Source organism: Xyrauchen texanus, chromosome 21 (genome assembly GCF_025860055.1).
Source record: "Xyrauchen texanus isolate HMW12.3.18 chromosome 21, RBS_HiC_50CHRs, whole genome shotgun sequence".
Classification (NCBI taxonomy): Eukaryota; Metazoa; Chordata; class Actinopteri; order Cypriniformes; family Catostomidae; genus Xyrauchen; species Xyrauchen texanus.
Window position 1 is genome coordinate 9,464,975 of NC_068296.1, and position 24,875 is coordinate 9,489,849.

Consider the following 24,875-nt stretch of genomic DNA (forward strand, 5'->3'; position numbering starts at 1 on the left):
CTTGGTGGTCTGGGAGATGGCCGTAGAACAGGGGCCGGTTCAGGGGGCCTGGGAGGAGGCCATCAGACAGGGACAGGTCCCGGAGGCGGAGCTGAGAGGGGCACTGGGGACGAAGCTGAGGGAGGCTCAGGAAGCGGAGCTGAGGGAGGCTTTGGAAGCTCAGGAGGCGGAGCTGAGGGAGGCTCTGGAAGCTCAGGAGGCGGAGCCGAGGGCGGTGACACCGTAGGCAGCTCTAGAGGCGGGGGCCTGGAAGGCTCTGGGGACGGAGCTGAGGAAGGCCCAGGAGACGGAGCTGAGGAAGGCTCAGGAGACGGAGCCGAGGAAGGCTCAGGAGGCGGAGCCGAGGGAGGCTCGGGAGGCGGAGCCGAGGAAGGTGGCGCCGTAGGAGGCTTTAAAGGCGGAGACCTGGAAGGCTCTGGAGTCTCTGGGGGCAGAGCCGTAGGAGGCTCTGGGAGAGGAGCCGTAGGAGGCTCGAGAGGTGGGGCCGTAGGATGCTCGAGAGGCGGAGCCCTAGAAAGCTCTGGAGTCTCTGGGAGCAGAGCCGTAGGAGGCTCAGGAGGCGGAGCCGTAGGAGGCTCGAGATGCGGAGCCCTAGAAAGCTCTGGAGTCTCTGGGAGCAGAGCCGTAGGAGGCTCGGAAGGTGGAGCCGTAGGAGGCTCTGGAGATGGAGCCGTAGGAGACTCGAGTGACTTGAGGGGCGGAGCCCTGGGAGGCTCGAGAGGCTCGAGAGGCGGAGCCCTGGGAGGCTCGAGAGACAGAGCTCTGGGAAGCTCGGGAGGCGGAGCTCTGGGAAGCTCGGGAGGCCGAACCCTGGAAGACTCGAGAGACTTGGGAGGCACTGGCTCTTGGATGGTCCTGGCTACTGGCATTGGCCCTGGGACGGTCACGGCTACTGGTGCTGGCTCTTGGACGGTCATGGCTATTGGCGCTGGCTCAGGGACGGTCGAGGCTACAGGCGCTGGCTCAGGGACGGTCGAGGCTACAGGCGCTGGCTCAGGGACGGTCGAGGCTACAGGCGCTGGCTCAGGGACGGTCGAGGCTACAGGCGCTGGCTCACGGACATCTGAGGCTACAGGCGCTGGCTCACGGACATCTGAGGCTACAGGCGCTGGCTCACGGACATCTGAGGCTACCCACCCACATCAACCCACCGCATATCATTAACTAATTACGAGAATAATTTTACACATTATAACACACATACAAAATAACACACTCACAGACCATGACTTGTATATATATGTAACCAAACTGCCTGTTGACTTCTCCCTGTAGATGATTAACGCTCTCTCCAGATTCGAACGGTAGCAACCTAGTCACATTATATGGTCTTATGCAACATCTTACATCGCTACAAGCCAATCACAATTGTAAAATGAGGTCACTACGCTATTCTACACTTTCAGTAGGGCATTGAAAGAGTGAGTACACTGTGTGTGTGTTTGTGTATGTATGTATGTGCACGTGTGTGCACACACACTGATCACAGTGATTAGCAGAGATAACTGCCCACTGTGGCCTGTCAGGTGCACTGCTTTCTAGAGACATATGCTATTCATAGCATCAAACTAGCAATCTGGAGGACTACAGCAAATCACTGCTTTTCAACTTATCTGGTAAAATTCCGAGCCTGAGACAATGGCGAATACCGCTTGTTACTTTTGCTTTTGGGATAAGGTGTAAAATATAAATGCTGAATTCTCATAAAAAGATGATTTTTAGATTTGTAAGACATGTTTGTGCGAGGTTATATCAATATATTTGTGGATGATTGAGTGTGTAAAAGGGATGTTATTGCAATAAAGAACAGTGTTTAGTGTGCAGAAGCAGAGAACATTTTATTTATGATTGATGTGCAATACTGGTGCACGGGCCCAGTATTATGTCTTGTTATGCTAACATTTGCTGCACAAGCCAAGAGGTTGTCAGCTAGTGGGTCAACCATAAATGGGTCGCAGGTCTATTCTGACAGGGTTTCAGACAGCAGGGTTAAAATTGTTTTTAAATGCAGCTATAATTGTGTATAATCGTGGATAGCAAAATACATATGCTTATAAAATCTGAAATGGGAGGAACAAGCATTTCATATATCTTTTGTTGTTTCTATCAAATGCCAAATTCTAAAGTATTTTGGTGCAAATTCTTGGTAGAAGCTAGCCAAATAAGACAGGTGGTAACATGGATGTTGCGCAACATGTCCTCGTCCTTGAAAATTATAAACAAAACTATGCAAGTTAAAAGAAATTATGACCCAGATTACAATACATTTAAATTCACTTGCAATGAGGGTAAACATGGTTTGTGTTGAATACAATGTGTTTGATGCAATTATTGGCTGCCAAAAGCATGAAACCATCAAAATCAGCATTTAAAAGAATATTCTGGGTTCAATACAAGTTCAGCTCAATTGACAGCATTTGTGGCATAGTGTTGATTAACACGAAAAATTATTTCCACTCATCCCTCCTTTTCTTAAAAAATAAATATATAAAAATGACCGTAAAGTTACAGTAAAGGCAATTGGAAGTGACTGTGGCCAATTTTGTGGAGGGTTTAATTTTTAGAGACAGCAACATGAAGTTTATAATTTAATTAAATCACTTACATTAACTCTTCTGTTACAACTCATGTATTATTTGAGCTGTAAAATTGTTTATATTGTTTATATACTTTACATCGTCATCGCAACAAAGTTGTAAAATTGGCTATAATTTAAACAGAAAAAGTTAGTATGTGATTATGTTACACTAAAATCATGTTAACATGCAAATTGCAAATTGACTTGTGGCTATACTTTTGAAGAAGTGAGTTTTTTAATGTAAAAAAATGGCCCTCCATTGTAAGTGCTTCACTATAACCCAGATTTTTGCTTTTTTTTTTAAGAAATGGAGGGGCAAGACAAAATAAACTTTTGTGGTAATCAATATTTTGCCACAAATGCTGTCGAATGAGCTTCACTTGTCCTGAACCCAGTACATTCCTTTAATGAAACACACACACACACACACACATACACACATGCGCAAACACACACACACACACACACACACACACACAGTTGTGTTTCCATGTTTTATGGGGACTTTCCATAGACATAATGGTTTTTATACTGTACAAACTTTATATTCTATCCCCTAAACCTAACCCTACCCCTAAACCTAACCCTCACAGAAAACCTTCTGCATTTTTACCTTTTCAAAAAACATAATTTAGTATGATTTATAAGCTGTTTTCCTCATGGGGACCGACAAAATGTCCCCACAAGGTCAAAAATTTCGGGTTTTACTATCCTTATGGGGACATTTGGTCCCCACAAAGTGATAAATACACGCTCACACACACACACACACACACACACACACACACACACACACACACACACACACACACACACACACACACACACAGACACACACACACACACTGGAGTAGATCATTTGTATGCACCTGGTTTCTGAGAGCCATAATTTATCACATCACACACTGGCTGAGTGGCTAATGGTCTCACAATACTGCTTTACACTTTCTCTCTTTGATCTAAAATAAATACAAAGTGGTTTGTTCCACCCTAAATTAAAAGCTTGATGTGTGAAAGAGTATGAATTTCTGTTTGGATGAGAGTAGAGTCAAGCAGTGACGCCAGAACATCCTAAATAACGGGAATCACACACACACACACACACACACACACACACACACACACACACACACACACACACACACACACACACACACACACACACACACACACACACACATTGCCGACTCGTTTCCTTTGCTGTAGCCTGCCATGAGTGAATATGTTTCCATGGAAACAGTCAGAGCAGTACTGGCCAAGTTTGCAAGTGTTTTGGGATCCAAAAGGAGTGAGAGATAGAGAGAGATAGAGAGAGAGAGAGAGAGAGAGAGAGAGAGAGAGAGATGGTACAGTAAGAGATGGCGGGATGTTAGGTAACAAACACAGTCATGGCACAGAGAAAATGCATTTTTAATAATGTCATCAAAGATGTGCAGATAATCATCAATCAGAACATTTGATTCATCAAACTACAAACCCAATTTGTATGATTCACAGGTACAAAACACTAAAAATGTGTTTATGCTAGCATAAATTCCCACATTCAAGTACAATACTGATGTGACATTCCTGCTATAGTAATGTTGCTATGGTTACAGGGGTTTGCAATATTCAGAGTTGCTAAACATAACAGCTCTCATTGTCTGCTCTTCTCACATGACTTAATACAATCCAACAAAACACTACAACAACTACAGCAAAAAGACATGCAATTCAGCTTTACACCTCGTTCTTTCATTCATTCATTCATTCAGTAATTCATTCAGTCAGTCATTCAAAGTACTCAAAGAAAAATGGTAACCATAGTAACTTTCCATGGTAACCATAGTTTCTGCAAAAAATACAATAGTTCCCACAGTTATTGTTACTACTGTAAAACCATAATAAAATAATAGTGGATCTCCTCTAAACAGTGTAAGTGTTCAAACCGATTAAGTACTTGCGTCAAAAAAAGCTAGATGCAGCACTATGAATAGAACAGAACGCAGGTGTCTCAGACTTGTTTTTAAAAGTTAGTGATTTTATCTTGATTCACTGAAACAAAAAAAACCCAGCAAGACAAAACGTCAAGTTAAAGACATCCGTCTAGCACAGGTTTACATAGGAAATCAATTGAAAAAAATCCAACCTTGTAAAACTAAGGAATCACACACAAACAAACAAACACAAACAAAAACTTTCTCCGGGCCAAATGGCCACTCCTTAAAATGAATGATCTCACTGTCACATTATTTTCAAAGGACCCCCAAATCCTTACTCAACGTCTCTACTAATTGTGAACACTAATCGGTCCAAACAAGAATTGGCTCATCCAGTTTGCAATGGGAAGGACTCTGGGCTGTTCTGGAAGCCTCTGTTTTCTCTGCAGTATTGACTGATCTGTCTGTCAGTCTGTCGGTCTGTCTGTCAGTCTTTCCCAACATCGAAACAAAACAAAAACTGGTGAAAATAAATCAACTAAATTATATTCCAAACAATCATTGTTTGGTCCATCAAATCAAAGACACACATCAAAGAGAATATATGCACAAAAGAAAACCTAAACAAAATGAAAAGTTTAAAGCCAAATACACAACACACAGGGCCATAACCACTATAGTGGTTTAGTTGATTACATGACATTTAAATAATAATTTGTGATCAAACATGTTGTGGTCTGATTAATGTTTAAAAAATGCACGGGAAGCTGAGTTACAAGCACATTGTCTAGATCTGTTAGTCTGACTTCTCAAAACATAGAAAAGCATTTATATGACATTTTAAAAAGACAATTTGTGGTCCAACAATTTGTGGTCCGTTTAGCATGTATTAATGTGGATGTAGCCAACATAAATTGCATTATCTAGATCTGTTTGTTATGAGTGTAGGTGAGCAGGAAGGCAGACGAGGGGCGAGGATCTAAACGCAGCGAGACTTTATTTAAATAAAAGGGCAACACGAAAAAACACGAACAAAGGAAACATCCACAATGGGAAAAAGTAAAACAAAAACACGGAAGGCATAAGAAGAGTTAACAGGCGGGGTAAACATCGACGGGAAACATGGAAAACAGGCATCCACATACATCAAAGACCGACAGGGGAATGGAGAAACAAACAGGGTTATATACAACGACACAGGAAGATAACAAACGACATTCAGGTGCAAACAATGACAGTGTAGATGACCGGAAACAATCGTGACGGTGACATGGAAAACACGGGACAGACAACCAAGGAATCGTGACAGAGTGTGAAGGACCGGGAACGATCGTGACGGTGACATGGAAAACACGGGGCAGACAACAAGGAAATCGTGACACTGTTAGTCTGACTTCACAAAAATTCGAAAAGCATTTACATGACATTTTGAAAGACAAGTTGCGTTCAAGTAATTTGAGGTCTTTTTAACGTGTATAAATACCAACATAGCCGAGTTACAGTTGCACAATCTAGATCTGTTAATCCGACTAACAGATCTAGATCTAGACTAACAGAACTAACATTTTTTTTTTTAAATGTTTGGTCCAATTAACGTATATAAATGCATGGGAAGCTGAGTTTCAAACGCTTTGTCTAGATCTGCTGTTTGACTTTACTAAATTAAAAGAGTTTACATTACATTTTAATAGGATGTGTTTTAAGTGGTGGTCCAGTAGTGGTTCCATTAAAGTGTATAAATATGGACAAAGCTGAGTTACAATGGCATGATCTAGAACTGTTTGTCTGACTTTGCAAAAATCGGAAATCATTTACATGACATTTAAAAAAAGAACTATGTGTGATCCAACAAGTTGTATTCTGATTAATGTGTATAAATGCTATGAAGTTGAGTTACAAGGACACTATCTAGATCTGTTAGTCCGACATTGCAAAAATCAAAATGTATTTACATAACAATTTAAAATCAATCTTGAATATTTGGTTGCATCCCTGACATTAAAACACCAATCTTCAATAGATAATGGTCTTAGCAATAGAAATAGTAATAGTAAGACACATCCAATACTAGAGATACAAGGCTATGCAAACCAACATCTTTCTGATCTATAGGTAAGTACACACAGGAGGTGTAGAGACCAGATGGATGTGTTCACCCTCCACAGACAGACATACACCGTGGGTGTGACAGAGACCATGTGCCGCACCCAGATCCTGCTGCCAAATCAAAACACAAACATGGACACACACACCTCACTTTAGAATGACACACCCCAAAAGAGAGAAAAGAGAGAGAGATGGAGAGACAAGTGTCGTAAATAAACAATGAACAGATCTAAATGAAGAAGCTTAGATGAGAGAGTGTTGGTATGAACTTGTCAGATAATATGGCAGAGATTATTTCACCTCAAACGCTTACACATTTGTACACACAACCATTCAAATAAACAACAACGAAGACATTTTATATATACATAAATACACATAAATAAGGTTTGTATCAAGACTAACCTGGCTGCCATATATATCACAGCTCCGTTGCGCTCTGCACCACTTGGAGTGAGGGAGAGATGGAAGGAAGTAGCGATGAAAGAGGAGGAGAAGATGAATGATGAATGGATGAAGAAGATGGTACGAACGATGAGCGATCGGCACTACAACTCTGCCTGCAACCTTGTCTCTACCTCTCTCATGGCTGTAGCAGCTCTCTCTCTCTCCCTGCACAACACAGTCTAACTATGCATCTACTAACTCGCGGCTCAGGAGACAGCTACGTCTCGTGTACGGTTTTGAGGGGGTGTTGAAGAACGATAACAGAGAACGAGAGAGAGACATGGAGAGAGAGATTGAGTGAAAAGCAAAGGCTGTTAGAAGAGAGGTATGAAGGGTAGGTGAGAAAATGATGAAGACAAAACCAAGCATGCATGAGAGCCAGACAGAGAGAGAAAGAGGGAGAGAAATAGAGAAACGTATTCTGGTGGCTTGGTGCCGTAAACCAGTTGGCTTGTTTTTCATTCAGTCCTGAATAAAAAGAATAATATATGTATATTAGTTTTATTACACTCAAGTAATTTATATTTGTATTGCACATTTTTTTGATCTTCTCATCTATGCACTGTAAATATTTTGCACTGTTTTTCCTGTGTGCGCTCAGCGCTCCCTCACCGTAGAGGAGATTGTTTCACAGCTCTCAGTGGATATATTAGTGCTGTTAGTCCATTTAAAAAAATTATTTTGATTAATCACATGATTTTGAGCAAATTAGTAATTTGCAAATATTGAATTCACATGATTCGCTTCAGTACATCAACGCACTGCTCAATGCCAGCATAAAGTGCCACCTTGAAGTTTGAACTCCAAATGAAAAGCGCTACAGAGAACTGCTGAGTTCGTAATAGTATACTAATCTTACTACTTCTGTCTTGTCTTTGTATGCCAAAAATTGTAAGAGTAGCCTAGTATGGTAGTATGCCATTTCGAACACGGCAAATGTCCTGTTCTGCTTTTAGTGCTGGCGTTGCAAAGTAATGATACTTCATCCAAATTGTCCTGTAATCACTGGCTGACAATTCGAAATGTCAGCGGCAACAGGGCAAAGTTTATATAGTTTGAACTTTGAGCGGCCGTCGGGCAAACGTTGAAGCTTAACTCCATCGAGTCATGCGAATACGGCTTTAGTTCACAAGTTACATATGGGTTTGTTTTGTAAACGTCCTTTCTCCATCACTGGTTTTTGTGGTGTGTACATCACTGTAATGTCCCCGGACATATCGCAAAGGTTCTGCCCTATTCTAATCAGTGGTTAGAACCCTCACAATGCTGAATAAAATGTCAGAAAATATTGTCATACATACAGTAAAAAAAAGAAAAGGCATATGTAAATCTTGACAAATTTTGACAAAAAAGACATATGTAAATCAGGCATGAAATGTCATATAATTATGCCACAGTCACAACTTAGTAAAAACGTTTTATGATATGAGGGAAATACATTCTAAGATATATTCTAACAACAAATACAAAGACTACATTTACAAACACTAAATATATAAATAAAAAAGTATTAATTAATCAATACATTCACTTATTTATTACTTGTTGTTTTTATTAACATAATTATTATATTAGAAAACTTCACACATGAGGACAAGCAGAATAATCCATCACTCATAAACATCATCTACTAATCTTTCTAAAAATGCAGAATGGAACAACAGCAGTTTAATCTGGGGCCATTTATGTTAGTGCTCAGTCAAATTATGGCATCATCGCATCAGCTTGATTAAAGCTGAACCCAAATAAACAAGCATTTCATTAATGAACCTGAAATCAACAGCAATGACATTGCTAGGCCAAAGCTAACAGCTCAAAACTCTTGACACACTTACTTTTAACCCTTACTACTTAGTAATAGTCCATCACCTATTCCTAAAATGAGGTGCATATCTTACTGTTAAAAATTAAAATGAGCAAATGCTCAAAATGTTCATTTGTGAGGCTATTGCGCTTCGGGGTAAGAATATTGATATTCAAATTATCAATAAATGATTAACAATTTAACTGCCGTTGCCTTGTTAATATGTAATCAGGTAATCTATGAGAAAGTAACTGTAGTCCGATTATGAGAATTATAAAATGTAATTTAATCAAATTACATGTACTTGATTTTGTAATCATATTATGTAATCCAGATTACATGTAAGCTGTTACTACCCAGCACTGCTTGTATCGGAGTTTGGAAGACAGAACAGTAACATTGGAGAATTCCAGACGGAAAGTGTAAAGCACAAGAGTTTAAAGGTGTTTGTTTGTGGACAGTTTCTCCCAGTAAGAGTGCTGAATCTAAAGCATGAAGTCTGCTTTTCTGTCGCCAGTTGCATTTGTTCTGTTTACAGTGTTGTCATGGCAACCTGGCCTTGGCAGGACATGACTGGGTCGGAAGTTCCCGGTGACACTGTTATCGTAGAAGAGCCATATCCATGGTGACAGTGCCAGCAGTTCACATGCAGGCTGTTGTACTATTCTGAATGGCAGACTAAGCTTAATGCGCTATGAAGCAAACACCAACAACCTCTATCACGCACACACACACACACACACGACAAGCATGCATATGGTAGGTACAGATTGCTCGTTCCATACTGACACTACATGTTATAAATGAAACTTCCAACAAGGGGTGCTATTCTGAACTCACATACTCAATCAAAGCAACCGCTATAATAAGCATGAATGGGATTTTTCTTCAAAATGAAGATTAAAACAAATGATCACATACTTTTTTAGAACTCAGTTTTATTTTAGAAATTAATTTACATTTGCATTCTTTACAATTGTATATTGCATGCTTTACGAATAATTCCAATGTAATGCAAGTGGCAGCGATGGACTGGCCATCGGGAGCTCCGGGACCTTTCCCTGAGGGCAGGTCGAGTAGCGGGCCCCTCAAAATACTCAAATTGTGACGAAGTGGCACTAACCGATTACACAGCGCAGAGTATCTACCGCAGACTGCAGCTGGGACACGTCTCTATCACCTACACAGTGCTGAGGCACATACCTGCCCCCTACCTCCTGCCTATCGGAAGGTGAAACAACAAACCCGCCAAAACCCCCCTTTCCCAGTCGGACAGCTAAATGGTATATGGGCCAATGAAAATAAGAGGGAATCAAAGTCAAAGTGTGTTCATCCACCCATCTGTGTGTCAGAAAATGGACATTAACAGGAAGTTTCAGCAGGCTGTTGTTCTGGGCCAGTTTGCCATTTGTGATGCTGGATACATGACCAATGCCAAGAAAAGAAGCCTCCAATGCCAACCATCTAATTCATTGGCTGGAGAAAAGGGGGAGTGGTCAAACTCAGTACTGATGAGGTCATGCGTTGCAATTCAATTCAATCAAATAGCCCAATGAACTGCACAGAGGAAATCAGATCTATCATTGTGACAACTTGGAGCCATTTTGGCTCAATAGAGCTGGCTTACTGAGTTTCTGCTACAACAGGAAACCAGTTAAGTAATGGTATCTGGTGGGGTGTTAGAACAGAGATATTTCCAGCATTCATTAAAAAAACAAATTGCTCTAAAATCTTTAAAGAATAAATGTAAAATTGCTGACATGAAACTATTGAAATACTTAATCTTAAACTATTTTAAACAACATTTGGTAACACTTTTCAATAAGGTTCCATTTGTTAGCATTAGTTAAAAACATTAAATAGTTAACATAAACTAACAAAGAAAAATTATTTTAAAGCATTTATTAATCTTGGTTACTGTTAACTTGATTTTTTTTAAATCAAAAGTTGTACATGTTAATGCACTATGAACTAACATGTTCTAACAATGAACAATTGTATTTTTATTAACTAGCATTAACAAACATGAATAAATGCTGTGCAAGATATATTGTTCATTGTTAGTTTATAATTTCTAATGCATTAACTATTGTTGACTAATGGGAGCTTATTGTAAAGTATTTCCCAACATTTTTCTTGTACCGTATATTATGTTGTCTTGACAAAGTCAACATCCACTTATTTTTATAATAGTTTTATTTATTTATTTTTTTATTTTTTAATCCCTGCACCAACTATTTAGGATTGTGTTAAGATTATGTAATCAAGCAGATTTCCAGAAGCTGAATTATTAGCTGAGCTTGTGAGGAAATGTCCAGTATTTTGAAACATCTTATTTTACACTGGTCAGATTAAAGAATCATAGAGCTCAGTTAATCAGTCTCCAAACAGAAGAGGACTTCAATCTTATGACTATATAGCTGGCTAAATTTTAACTGCTGAGTGAATCAGGCCTGAAATGTCATATAATTATAGCAAAGTGTATTAATTAATATGAGAGTGCTTTCAGCCACAGTCAGCACTTGTAAAATCTTTTTATGATCTGAGGGAAATAAATAGACTTATTCATAAAACAAATGCTATTTAAAAGAGCACATATTCATTTTAAAGCAACCTTATGCTTTGCAAAGACTAAATATATCAATAAAAATGTATTATTTATTTATTTATGATTCGTTATTAATATTACTATAATTAATTTCAATAATAATACTTATTAAAATAATTATTATAGAAGAAAACTTCACACATGAGGACAAGCAGAATAATCCATCACTCATAAACATCATCTACTAATCTTTCTAAAAATGCAGAATGGAACAACAGCAGTTTAATCTGGGGCCATTTATGTTAGTGCTCAGTCAAATGATGACATCATCGCATCAGCTTGATTAAAGCTGAACCAAAATAAACAAGCCTTTCAGAAACTGTGAAGGTATTTCTCATACTTTTGCTTTAAAGTTACATGTGTGTCATTCTCTTCTATGCTCAACAACATATCAATTAGCGCTTGCATAAATAAAATGTAATTATTTCTGAAACTGACTACCTACATCTTTAGCCTAAACGAACACAAGTTAGTTCATTTTATTTAGCCTAATTAATTCAGGGCATTTGGGCAATTTTTTCAGGAAGTTTCACATCATAACATGTATCCAATGCTGGGTGGATTAATTGTGAATTGTAATCAGGAATGGTTACAATTAACATGACAAAAAATACAATCAGTAACGTAATGTCATAGATTACATTTTGGGGTAATCTAATATGATTACTTTTGGATTACTTTAAACCTAATTCTATTTTATTTTATATCACATGCATTTGAGAAGGATAATAATTTTAACATAAAAGTACAAAGAGGAAGAAAATGAATTCCATTCTTTGAACTACTGTGTACCTTGCGGGCAGGACTCTTACAGGTGGCATCCACTAGATCCTTTGTAGCAATTAGGTTTAATGTGTGAGCTGCACACTATTGGTGAGGTAGTAATAAATAATATATATACTGTATATATACAGGTGTATGCAAACGTTTAGGCACCCCTGACAATTTCCATGATTTTCATTTATAAATAATTGGGTGTTTGGCTCAGCAATTTAATTTTGATCTATCAAATAACTGAAGGACACAGTAATATTTCAGTAGTGAAATGAGGTTCATTGGATGAACAGAAAATGTGCAATATGCATCAAAACGAAATTAGACAGGTGCATAAATTTGGGCACCCTTGTCATTTTGTTGATTTGAATACCTGTAACTACCTAGCACTGATTAACTGGAACACACAATTGGCTTGGTGAGCTCATTAAGCCTTGAACTTCATAGACAGGTGCATCCAATCATGAGAAAAGGTATTTAAGGTGGCCAATTGCAAGTTGTTGTTCTCTTTCACTCTCCTCTGAAGAGTGGTAACATGGGGGCTTCAAAACAACTCTCAAATGACCTGAAAACAAAGACTGTTGAACATTATGGTTTAGGGGAAGGCTACAAAAAGCTATTGCAGAGATTTAAGCTGTCAGTGTCCACTGTGAGGAACATAGTGAGGAAATGGAAGACCACAGGCACAGTTCTTGTTAAGGCCAGAAGTGGCAGGCGAAGTAAAATATCGGAGAGGCAAAGGCGAAGGATGGTGAGAATGGTCAAAAACAGCCCACAGACCACCTCCAAAGACCTACAACATCATCTTGATGCAGATGGTGTCACTGTGCATAGTTCAACAATTCAGTGCACTTTGCACAAGGAGAAGCTGTACTGGAGAGTGATGCGGAAGAAGCCTTTTCTGCACACACGCCACAAACAGAGTCGCTTGAGGTATGCAAATGCACATTTGGACAAGCCAGCTTCATTTTGGAAGAAGGTGCTGTGGACTGATGAAACAAAGATGGAGTTATTTGGTCATAACAAGGGGCGTTATGCATGGCGGCAAAAGAACACAGCGTTCCAAGACAAACACTTGCAAACATTTGACCCACAGTCAAATTTGGTGGAGGTTCCATAATGCTGTGGGGCTGTGTGGCCAGTGCCGGTACTGGGAATCTTGTTAAAGTTGAGGGTCGCATGGATTCCACTCAATATCAGCAGATACTTGAGAATAATGTAGAGGAATCAGTCACAAAGGTGAAGTTACGCCAGGGCTGGATATTTCAACAAGACAACGACGCAAAACACTGCTCAAAATCTACTCTGGCATTTATTCAGAGGAACGAGTACAATGTTCTTGAATGGCCATCCCATTCCCCAGACCTGAATATCATTGAAAATCTGTGGGGTGATTTGAAGCGGGCTGTCCATGCTCAGCAACCATCAAACTTAACTGAACTGGAGATGTTTTGCAAGGAGGAATGGTCCAAAATACCTTCATCCAGAATCCAAAAATGTAGAGGCTGTTATTTCTGCTAAAGGAGGCTCAACTAAATATTGATGTGATATTTCTGTTGGGGTGCCCAAATTTAAGCACCTGTTTAATTTAGTTTTGATGTATATTGCACATTTTCTGTTCATCCAATAAACCTAATTTCACTACTGAAATATTACTGTTTCCTTCAGTTAATTGATAGATCAAAATGAAATTGCTGATCCAAACACCCAATATATACACATATATAGTTAGTTTTAAGCGTGTAAAATGATATAAGCATTACATGAACAAACAGTAATGAACCTGAAATCATCAGCAAGCCAAAGCTAACAGCTCAAAACATTGACACACTTACTTTTAACCCTTACTACTTAGTAATTGTCCATCAGCTATTCCTAAACTGATTTGTATATCTTACTGTTGTAACGTAAAATGAACACAAGGTTCCATTTGTTAACATTAGTTCAAAACATCTGTTAACATGAACTAATAATGAAAAATACTTTTAAAGCATTTTTTAATCTGGGTAAATGTTAATTTCAAAATATAGTAATACATTTTTTAAATCAAAAGTTGTATTTGTTAATGCCCTGTGAACTATCATGAACTACAATGGACAATTGTATTTTTATTAAATAGCATTAACAAAGATTAATATATGCTGTGCAAAATATATTTTTCATTGTTAGTTTGTGATATCTAATGTATTAACTATTGTTAACTAATGGGAGCTTATTATGTAAGTATTACCCAACATTATTCTTGTATATTGTGTTGGCTTGACAAACTCAACATACACTTATTTTACAAACATGGGTCATTTATTATTTTTTTTTCAAAATCCCTATTTACATAATCTGTAACTCCTACAGCTTTCAAGAATCAGAATAAGAATGAGCTTTATTGTCAAGTGTTCTCACGTACACAATAATTTTTGGGTGATAGGAGAACCAAGTGCACACAGAACATTACAGTGAGATAAATAAATAAACATACAAATAATAGGACATATACCAGAATGGCATATTTACATGTGCAAGTCACAATGTATGTGAAAGGTAGGGGTATTAACAGTTATTACATTAAATATGTGAATTTACATATTTACATGAGATATGTATTTATATTATTGCACTATGAGGGAAAAACTGTTTTCAAAAACTGGCGATCAGTGCTCTGTAGTAGAGTGATTCTACCTGCAACATTCTGGAGACGTACAGGTCTTGGAGGGTGTGCGGGGGAGCACAAATAATCCTCTCAGCAGTCCTGATTGTCCATTGTAGTTTACTTCTGTCTGATTTTATGGCTGAACCAAACCAGACAGTTATAGATGTGCACAGGACAGACACAATGACGGGCGAGTAGAACTGTATCAACTGTACCTGTGGCAGGTTGAACTTCCTCAGCTGGTGAAGGAAGAACTACCTAGAACTAAAACTACCTAGAACTAGAATTACTAGCCTTTTTCACAATGAAGTCTATGTGGGTGTCCCACTTCAGGTCCTTGGAGATTGTACAGCCCAGGACCTGAATGACGACACTGCTGCCACTGTGCTGTTCAGGATGGTTGTGGGGTGGTGGGGGGTGTTCTGGTGGATTTCTTCTGAAGTCCACTATCATCTCCACTATTTCGAGTGTGTTCAGCTCAAGGTTGTTGTGACTGCACCAGACAGTCAGCTGTTCAACAACCCATCTGTATGCAGACTCATAACCGTCGCAGATGAGCCCGATGACCGTAGTGTCATCTGCAATCATCAGGAGATTGACAGTGGGGTCCTTTTAAGTGTAGTCATTCGTGTACAGGGAGAAGAGCAGTGGAGAGAACACATCCCTGAGGAGCACCAGTGATAATAGTGATGGTCCCAGATGTGAGTTTCCCCAGTCTCACTAGCTGCTGCTGCCTATCTGTAAGAAAGCTGGTGATCCATCGACAGATTGGGGTGGGCATGGAGAGCTGGCTCAGTTTGGTTGAGAGAAGATCAGGAATGATGGTATTGAAGGCTGAACTGAAGTCCACAAATAGGTTAGCTTTATTAATATATCCCAGAATAATAATAAGTGAGTCCAGGTGTTGTTACTCCGTGTCTCTGATGTGATCAGCCAGCAGTTGCAACGCTGCGTTCATACATGCATCAGAATGAATGAGGAAAACTAGTTGAGTAGAAAGGCTTACAGTTGATGAAGAGCACTTCTAAATTAGGACGGCACATCTACAACGCTGTTACATCTGTACACCAACTTTTGTTGATGTAAAAGCATGTAACACCACTTTTCGTTTTCCCTGATGATTCCGCAACGCAATCTGCTATGAACAGCTAAAAGCCCAGCAGATGAAACACGCTGTCCGGGATGGCTTCATGCAGCAAGGTTTCTGTGAAACACAGAGCAGCAGAGTTAGAAAAGTCCTTATTTGATTGAGCTCGTCCATTTTGTTAGTGAGGGAGCAGACATTCTGCAGATGAATACTCGGCAGTGGAGTCCTAAAGCCGAGTTGACAAAGCTTCACAAGTGTGCTGGCTCGCATCCCTCGATTGCGTCTTTTGGATCATTTGTTGAACACCGCTGCACCTCCAATTATGATGTCAAAAAAAATTATCAGATATGATCTGCTGAATATTCAGCAGTTCATCCCTTGTGAAACTGATTGGGAAAGAGCGACAAAAAACATGACAAACCAACAAAAGTAACAAAAACTCTACAGAGCTCCACGCCGCAGCAGCCATCTGCCACTATTTTCCCATAGTGAACAATGAAATATCCAAAAAAATCAAACTATATAAACCTCAATGTAACCCTCAAACTCAATGCTTTTTAAACTTTTTGTAAACTTTCAGACAAGGTTTTGTCAAGCCAACATTCAAAGTTGTGAATGGGTTTTCCTTTTCTAGTTATACAGTCTAGTAATTTTTATGACTTTATTTTTTTATATTAATTAAGAGACTACATGGAATATATGTCCTTTTAGTTAATTTGTCACACAGCAGGATTGTTTAGTCTAAATGAACCTCATAAAAGCTAAAAAGTGATTAAAGTCACAAATATACACTTTTAATTAAACATTCATATAAATGGTACAATTTATAAATATAAAGCTAATTATTATTTATAACAGTATAATGTTACCCACAGGCTGAAATCAAAGGTGAGGGAATGTACTCTTCCAAAAAAATTTAACACTGTTCCTGTTTTGTGGCAAATCATGTGACCATCAGTGAGTCAGATACTCAACAGCATTATGACTGACAGGCAAAATGGTAAAATGCCCTTCACAGGGTCTCTTTACAAGAAGAACTGCACATACATCTGAAACCTCTTCTGATGATGGAAAAGGGGATATCTGAATTACAGTAGGTAAAAACGGAAAGAAGCTACATGCTTCTTTCATAAAAAGAAAACAAATATTTAATCTCAGTCCAAGTGAGTGTCTTTTTTGTGAGTTTTCTTTGCACAAGTTATTATTAATGTCCCCAGTAAATGCAAACTGTGGCTCATACTACGAAGCATATAAGACAATAATCAATAATTACAACTGCAGTACATACAAAACATTGTTAAAGAGCCCAGTGTTTTTGGTTGTTTGGTACATACTGTAAACATTGTAAATTGATAAAAATAATAATAATGAGCTATTTGGATGCTAACAGAGGCATTACACGTTTTAACTATAGATTCCTATGAATAAATATCAATAATGCCCTCACCTAATGAATTTACAATGCTAGAGAGATAACAGATGACAAAACAGCTAATGGAGACCAATGAAGAAAGACAAAATATACAAATTATATGATAAACCACAAGCTCACTAACTGTCTCTTGTTATGATGGGAAATTGTACGTATTATTGCATCTATTGATATTAGAGACCGATTCCTGATTGATCAACACTGCAGTGTTCTAAACACAATGACCTCATTAGTGTGTTCTAGAGTGCTTGTGTGATCTAACACGTCCTTTGGTGTAAGATTATTAAGAGCATTTTCTCCACATTAATACCCAAACAACAACACAACAAGCACGCAATGGTTCAAAGTACAGCACAGCATGAAAGGGTAAGAGAAAAAATAAATGTAGTCTGCACCATAGTGTTGTGAAAATTTTGGGGGCATTAAAGCGTATTATTTTATTTTTTTAAATCAGTCAGTAGTTGACCAGTGATAACATAGATATATAGATAACTTTATTCAATATCAAGATTTTAGGTTAACATTTATATGTATGTACACCTCAATCCGGGTGGCGGAGGACAAGTCTCAGTTGCCTCTCAGACAGTCAATCCACGCATCATATCACATGGTTTGTTGTACATGACACCGCGGAGACTTTGCATGTGGATCCTCATCCACTCTCCGCGATCCACGCACAACTTACCACACACCCCATTGAGAGCAAGAACTACTAACCGCAACCACGAGGAGGTTACCCTATGTGACTCTACCCTGCATAGCAACCAGGACAATTTGGTTGCTTAGGAGACTTGGAGTCACTCAGTACACCCTGGATTCGATCTCACAACTACAGGGGTGGTAGTCAGCTTTAATACTTTCTGAGCTACCGAGGCCCCCAGTTCCTTAATTATTAAAAAATCATAAATTCGGCAAAATGCCGAAAAAGTCGGCAAGACCATGTGATGTATTTCCACTCAAACCTGGTCTCTGTGGTGTCTTCCCCTTGGGAGTGACACCTCCCCCCGACGTGGACACTGGTGGTCGGCTGAAAATGTTTCACTCTTTTCGGGGGACAAAAACAAAAAGATTTTTTCTTTGGGCAATCAACTTATCCCTGAAGGGCCGTTCATAACAGCATTAGGGGAGGTTATGTGTTGGCTCGGTGCGTGGCTACGAGACACACAGTAGTCTGCCCATCTCACAGTTTAAAGTGCAGCATTAAAAAGAGGCTGCTTGGCCACTAGTTTTTTTGCTGGTTTGACACACGCTGAATATTTAGCTACGCCTCTTCACCCATGGAAATTCGTCATGCAAAGGTAAATGAGGCTGCACCTTTAGACTATAAAGACAAGTAAAATTTTTGTATGAGACTGCCTAAGTCTGAATCCTTCAATAAATCCATGGTGTACTGCCTGCCCTATTTAAGAGTATGAGAGAGCTGTCATTTTGACGGAAAGAGAGAGGAAGTGCAGGGAAGAGAGCAGCAGCATCCCTGGGGAAATTAGAGCGACAAAAAAGTCTTCCAATGCAGGTGACAGTGAGAAAAAGAAAAAGAAAGAAAGAAAGAAAGAAAGAAAGAAAGAAAGAAAGAAAGAAAGAAAGAAAGAAAGAAAGAGACCCTATGAGAATAACATTGCTGCGTCAACCAACATCTTGCTGGGTTTTGGGAATCACAAGTTCGGGCTGTTCCCAAAAGAAATAGCAAGATAAATCTTTGGAAAGAACAGAACAGGCAAACCAAGGCCTAACAAACTGAGTTCATGGACAATACCTTGTTCTTTGTGTTAATTTTCTCTGAACTGACATTCACAGCATAACACTTCATTAGTCATAATTTAGCAGAGATACAGATGTGCCTGAGAGGAAACAAATGATCAGAACCAATCAGCAAGAGCACCTGGTTCTAATCCCAGCAGACAAAGCATAGAATATGCTCTACTTATGCCAAATGGAGCTCTGGAGCAGACACCTGTCTGGAACTGAACCGTTTTCAGCTTAAGATGGTGGCTCAAATAGATTAATATGTTTCCTGTTCCTGTTTGAATGAGCAGTGTATGCTGGTTGACTTGACATCAAAATTGACCATGGCTGGGTTTCCTGATAATGTTGCAACTTACCCTTTAAAGATCATCTTAAATAATGTTATGTGTTATTTTCCAAACCAGCATATAGATTTCTCATTATTCAGTAAAACTTCCAAAAGTGTTGAACCACAGCCAAAACTTTCACCAGTATGTTTGTCTCTTAAACCAATGACAATACTGCCAAATGCTGAAAATGTACGCTATCTTGCACTCATTTAAAACATTTAAACATTCAAATACAGGGTGATCTCATTAGTTTTTGTAGATATTTATATGTTACATTTGTATGTTTGGATTGATACTGAAATGTACAGCATCTAAACTTGTTTTAGGCCTAATACTAATGCATTTTCATTTGAAAATACTTTGATTTTGCTAGGTTTATACCTCTCGTCTACAGGTGCAGATCCTGAAATGGATCCAAGGATGGACCAAAGGAAAAGCACGAGATATTCCCATTAATTTTCTCCAAAGTTATTAAAAAATAAATAATAAATATTTCTCAGCCTTAACCCAAACCAGAAAGCTATTAATTAACAACCTTAAAACATTTGATTTGAGGCATATAAACAAAACCAAATCACACTTCTTTGTTCACACTGCAGGAAAATCGGATATTTATTCTCAAATATGATTTTTTTAAACTGACTGTTCAAACTGCAGGTTATATTTGGACAGATCTGATTTATTTTTTCTGTTCTGACTGCAGTTGCTTTTGATAGCACGTCCACTAGTTGTCATAGTAACGATGCAAACTTGCGTCAATGTCTATTATTTTAAAAGATGTTTTCACAGCTTTGTCTGGCCTGTAGCATACTTGACATAAAGGGTGTGTTCCCTTCAGAAGACTTTACGTTCAACTGTCAGAGGGCTGAAAGATGTAATAAAACGTCTTTCATTCTAATCTACATTTGTAAGTAATTTTTTACTGAAAATTATTTTCTAACAATCTTTCTGTGTTGCCATCATTATAGTTTTCTCTTCCAAATGCACTGTGAAGGCATCATTTATGCCATTTGGAACACAGTATATGTCTTCTATACCTGTTGCTATACCTATTTGAAATAATTAGCAGCAGCTACAAAACGTGGAGTTGGGGGTGCCTGTACTCTTGTCAATTCTGGAATGTGTTTTCCTCCACAGAAAACTGAGCATTTTTCTAAAACACTCACCATTACTGACTGCTCTGGATCAGATGATGTTAAAATTGAGTTTTCAAACTAGAGAGGTTGCCTCACAGCAAGAAGGTCCTGGGTTCGAGTCCCGGCTCAACTAGGGCCTTTCTGTGTGGAGTTTGCATGTTCTCCCCATGTATGCATGGAGTTTCCTATGGGTGCTCCAGTTTCCCCCACAAGTCCAAAAAACATGCAAGTTACTCTAAATTGCCCCATATGTGAGTGAGAGTCCCCCAGCTACTGGGGGTTGTGTCACGAAGAGCGTCTGGTATCAAACTTGTGCCAAATCAAATATGTATATGTGGACTATCCCAAAGCGGACCCTGCACCTATGTGGGACAAATGCTAGGAAAGAGAGAGAGAGTACGACTAGTGTTTAAGTTGGTGCCAGTGTGCATGGCGAGCCACCGATGATTACTGAATTCATCGGCTCTGTTGTTTTATGATCACCAAACGCTTCTTGAAATTAAAACGAGAGTGCACTCCGAGGCAATTTATGTACGCTATCATGTTGGTGCTGTCAGAGCGAATCAAGACATGCTTGCCTCACAATAGTGGGAGATACATCCGTAGGGCAAAAATTTACAGCAACTTTTGCCAGTTGATGTGCCAACCCTGTCCAGGAGCCGGTGGCTGCGTGCCCATTGTACACGGTGCCCCAACCCTGTTTGGAGGCATCTGTGGTGACCAGAACGTGTCGCGACACCTGCCTTAGGGGGGCCCCTGTCCGCAGAAAACATAGGTCTGTCTAAGGGTTGCATGTCTGGTGGCAGAAAGAGGCGATGAACACCCGGTATGTACCAAGGCGCCATACCCATCTCGGGACTCAAGTCTGAAGCCAGTGCTGAAGCGGTCTCATATGCATCAACCTGAGCGGCGTGGCCGCTGCTGATGATGTCACATGCACCAGGAGCATCCGGAACCACCACAATGAAACCACAGTGCCTTGTCTGAGGGAACTTAGGCAGTTCAGGACCGGCTGCATGCGCTCATTTGTGATGCGCACTGTCATTGAGACTGTCTAACTCCATGCTGAGAAAAGAAATGCACTGAAACACTCTGAACTGGGAAGAGCTTGCTCTTTTCCTCGTTGACCTGAAGCCTCGTCGACCAAATTTGCATCCTGAAATAATTGTGCTGAGAAAAACTCTGCGTACCTGCTGGGGCCAGAAAAGTGACTGAGGAGGAAGTCCTATGCAGGTGGGACACCTGCTTTAGGAGGACCCCTGTCCGCAGAAAACATAGGTCTGTCTAAGGGTTGGATGTCTGGTGGCAGAAAGAGGTGATGAACACCCGGTATGTGCCGAGGTGCCATGCCCATCTCGGGATTCGAGTCTGAAGCCAGTGCTGGAGCGGTCTTATATGCATCAACCGGCGTGGGCGGCCGCTGCTGATGATATCATATGCCTCAGGAGCATCTGGAACTGCCACAATGGAAACACTGTGCCTTGTCTGAGGGAACTTAGGCAGTTCAGCACCAGCTGCGTGCGCTCGTTTGTGAGGCGCGCTGTCATTGAGACTGAGTGCAACTCCATGCTGACAAAAGAAACGCTCTGAACCGGGTGAGAGCTTGTTCTTTTCCTCGTCGACCTGAAGACCTAGACGGCTGAGGTGCCTGAGCACCTGGTACCTGCGGGAGTCTGTTTGAGGCCCGGTTCAGAACTTACAGGTCCAAGATAGGCCGCCACGCACAGCCTGTCTTGGGTACGATGAAATGAGGGCCGTAGAACCCCGGCTTTATCTCGGTTGGAGGGACGGATCTATCGCACCCCTGTGGGGCGAGTGCCTGGCGAACTAAATTGCATCGCCGAGTCAGATGGTCCCAGCCCACCAGCGCAACCGGTTGGAAGTGTAAGCGACGCGTCCAAGCTCCTAGATTGGGTCACTGGGGTATTGCAGCGGGGGGAGCAGGTCATATTTTGTGGAGCAAATTTGCATCCCGAAACAATTGTGCTGAGAAAAAAACTGGGGCCGGAAAAGTGACTGAGGAGAAGGTCCTATGGAGGCGTCCTCTAGACTCGTCAGAACCGGCCTGCCGGAAGTCTACATTCAAGGGCGTGGAGGCGAGGGGTCCATGGTGCCATGACAGCAGGTGCTTGGTCACGCCAGACCGGCGTGAGAACGGCGTGTGGGGGCACCGTTTAGGTGACCAAAGGAGTGAGGGAACTGCTCTCTTTTTACTGGCAATGTGGGTACCATGGCCCGGGCGGGGTGCAGCAAGAGGTTTCCCTACCGGCCTTCCACCGGGTGATGGAGTGGCCCAGATACCAACTCCGTATTGGCCATCTCGCTCCTTGATTTTTCCGTCTCAGGAACACTTGGGAGCCTTCTGGGTCCTGGTAGTGGTTCGTGAGACGGGGGTGTCAGCTTTCTGTGGGGAGCTCTACGCTGGGGCTGAGAGCTGGGCCCAGGTTGAAGCGGAGCTGCCTGTTGTTTAGAAGCTGCAGAGGGACGCTTTCGGGGGGCAGACGGAGCATGGCTCTGGCTGGAATGCCGGCAAGGCATGATGTGGCAGATAGGCGAGGGTAGTGAGAACGGATGAGCGAGGAAGCTGGTTAGGGCAGTAAACGGTGCCCTCTACGGCTTGGTCACCTCATCATGCACCTCCGGAAAGAATCCGGGAGGGGGGATGGCTGAGAGCGGCCCCCTGACCCGAGGAACCACTCTCACCTCAAGCCCAAATTATTATTGGACAGCACATTGGTCTGTTGTTTTAAAGGTGCTTTATAAATAAATAAACGAATATCCTGTACATGATACATCATTGCACGTTTTTAAGAAAAGTAATAGTAAACAAACAGTAAAGAAGTCAATGTCTCTTAAAAGACTCCTTTTTTAGCTCACATATTTTCACATATCATATATTTCAATCATCAATTCAATCCTTATTTTTAAATCTAATCAAAAACACTGGTTCTATTCTGGTATGTAATGCCCCACTCAACATTTTCTTGTTGTATGTATATTCTATTTCACTCAGAAACCAATCAAATGTAAAATGTTTTTTGCGAATGCCGTTTTGTGTTGACTTTTAAGACTGAGAGCTCCACTTCATCAATCAGCCTCCACTTCAGAGGGCTCTTAAAAACCATAGCAACACAGATATACAAGAGATCTCATTTGTAATATTTATTTCATATGGGAGATCAAATGAATTTTTTTTTCCAAAAGGAAAGGGCAAAAGAGAGGAAAACTGGGAAAAGGACAGCTAGCATGGTGCAAGTGTGAGCAATGTGAGAGAAAACAGGCTACATGTTTCCACTCAACGCAGCATACTGTGATTTGTAGCTAAAAATATCCTCCACATGACTGAGACGTATTCACAAACACATGCATGGGACGGGAGAGGAGAGAGAGTGAGAGAGAGAGAGAGAGAGAGAGAGAGAGAGAGAGAGAGAGAGAGAGAGAGACTGACAGAGAAGGAGTTTGGAAAAAGAAGAGAGTTGAGTTTGGAGGATCACAGGAAGAATAGAAAAAAGAAGGGAGGCACTGCAGTTGACCGCATGACGACACGTGACAGTGGCCACCGAGATGCAAAGAGACTTTACAAAATACGAGGCCCTGACACACTGAGAAGAGGACGATTTGGCACAAAGTTTCTCCAGGGTTTCTCTTTAATTAAAAAAGCACACAAACATGGGCTCATGTCATCCTTCTCACAAACACTTTAAAGAAACTGCAGCACTGAAATAATATTTTCAGGGTTTTGCTTTTCAATCTTATTCTTGGAAACTCACAAACATGCCCATTTTTGTGTTTTCTCACTTAAATAACCATAACTCACCCATCTGGGTGATCGCAGGCAGGTGTGCAAGACACAGTCAATTTAATAGAAAAAAGTCATAGTATGCAAATCTTTGTTAAATAACCACATATTGGTCAAATGCATGAAGAATGTCTATATGTAATAAAGATTTGGAAGCTACGAGAGTGTGCATGACTAAATCTATTTCTTACCAGGCGAGTTTGAAGCCTCTCATTGATGCGGTGCTGAGAGCATGTCAGGTATGGAGTCAGGTGGCTGCGGCTGTTGAGGCTGCATCTTGGTGATGTGCAGCCGGTAAGAAGAGAGCGTGTCCTGCTGTGCTGTCCCATTCAGAGAGCTGAGAGCCTAAGTACTCAACCTAATGCTACCGGGACGTCCAAGGATTCAGACAGTCCCATATAAACCTGCTGGACTGTACTACTAAAAAATACCTGTCATCAAGATTCGTCAGAGCGAAACGTGTGTG

The 24,875-nt window shown here is 40.5% G+C and overlaps 1 protein-coding gene across 1 annotated transcript in view; it reads right to left on the reverse strand.

Moving 5' to 3' along the window:
* Positions 1-24,661, reverse strand: part of LOC127661564 (protein Aster-B-like) — a 68,709-nt gene extending 44,048 nt beyond the window's left edge. Inside the window, exon 1 of the mRNA XM_052152327.1 lies at positions 24,601-24,661. Within this exon, the coding sequence (XP_052008287.1) occupies positions 24,601-24,623 (23 nt within the window). The 5' untranslated portion in view covers positions 24,624-24,661. The remainder of the gene's footprint in view (positions 1-24,600) is intronic.
* Between the last annotated feature and the right edge of the window lie 214 nt (positions 24,662-24,875).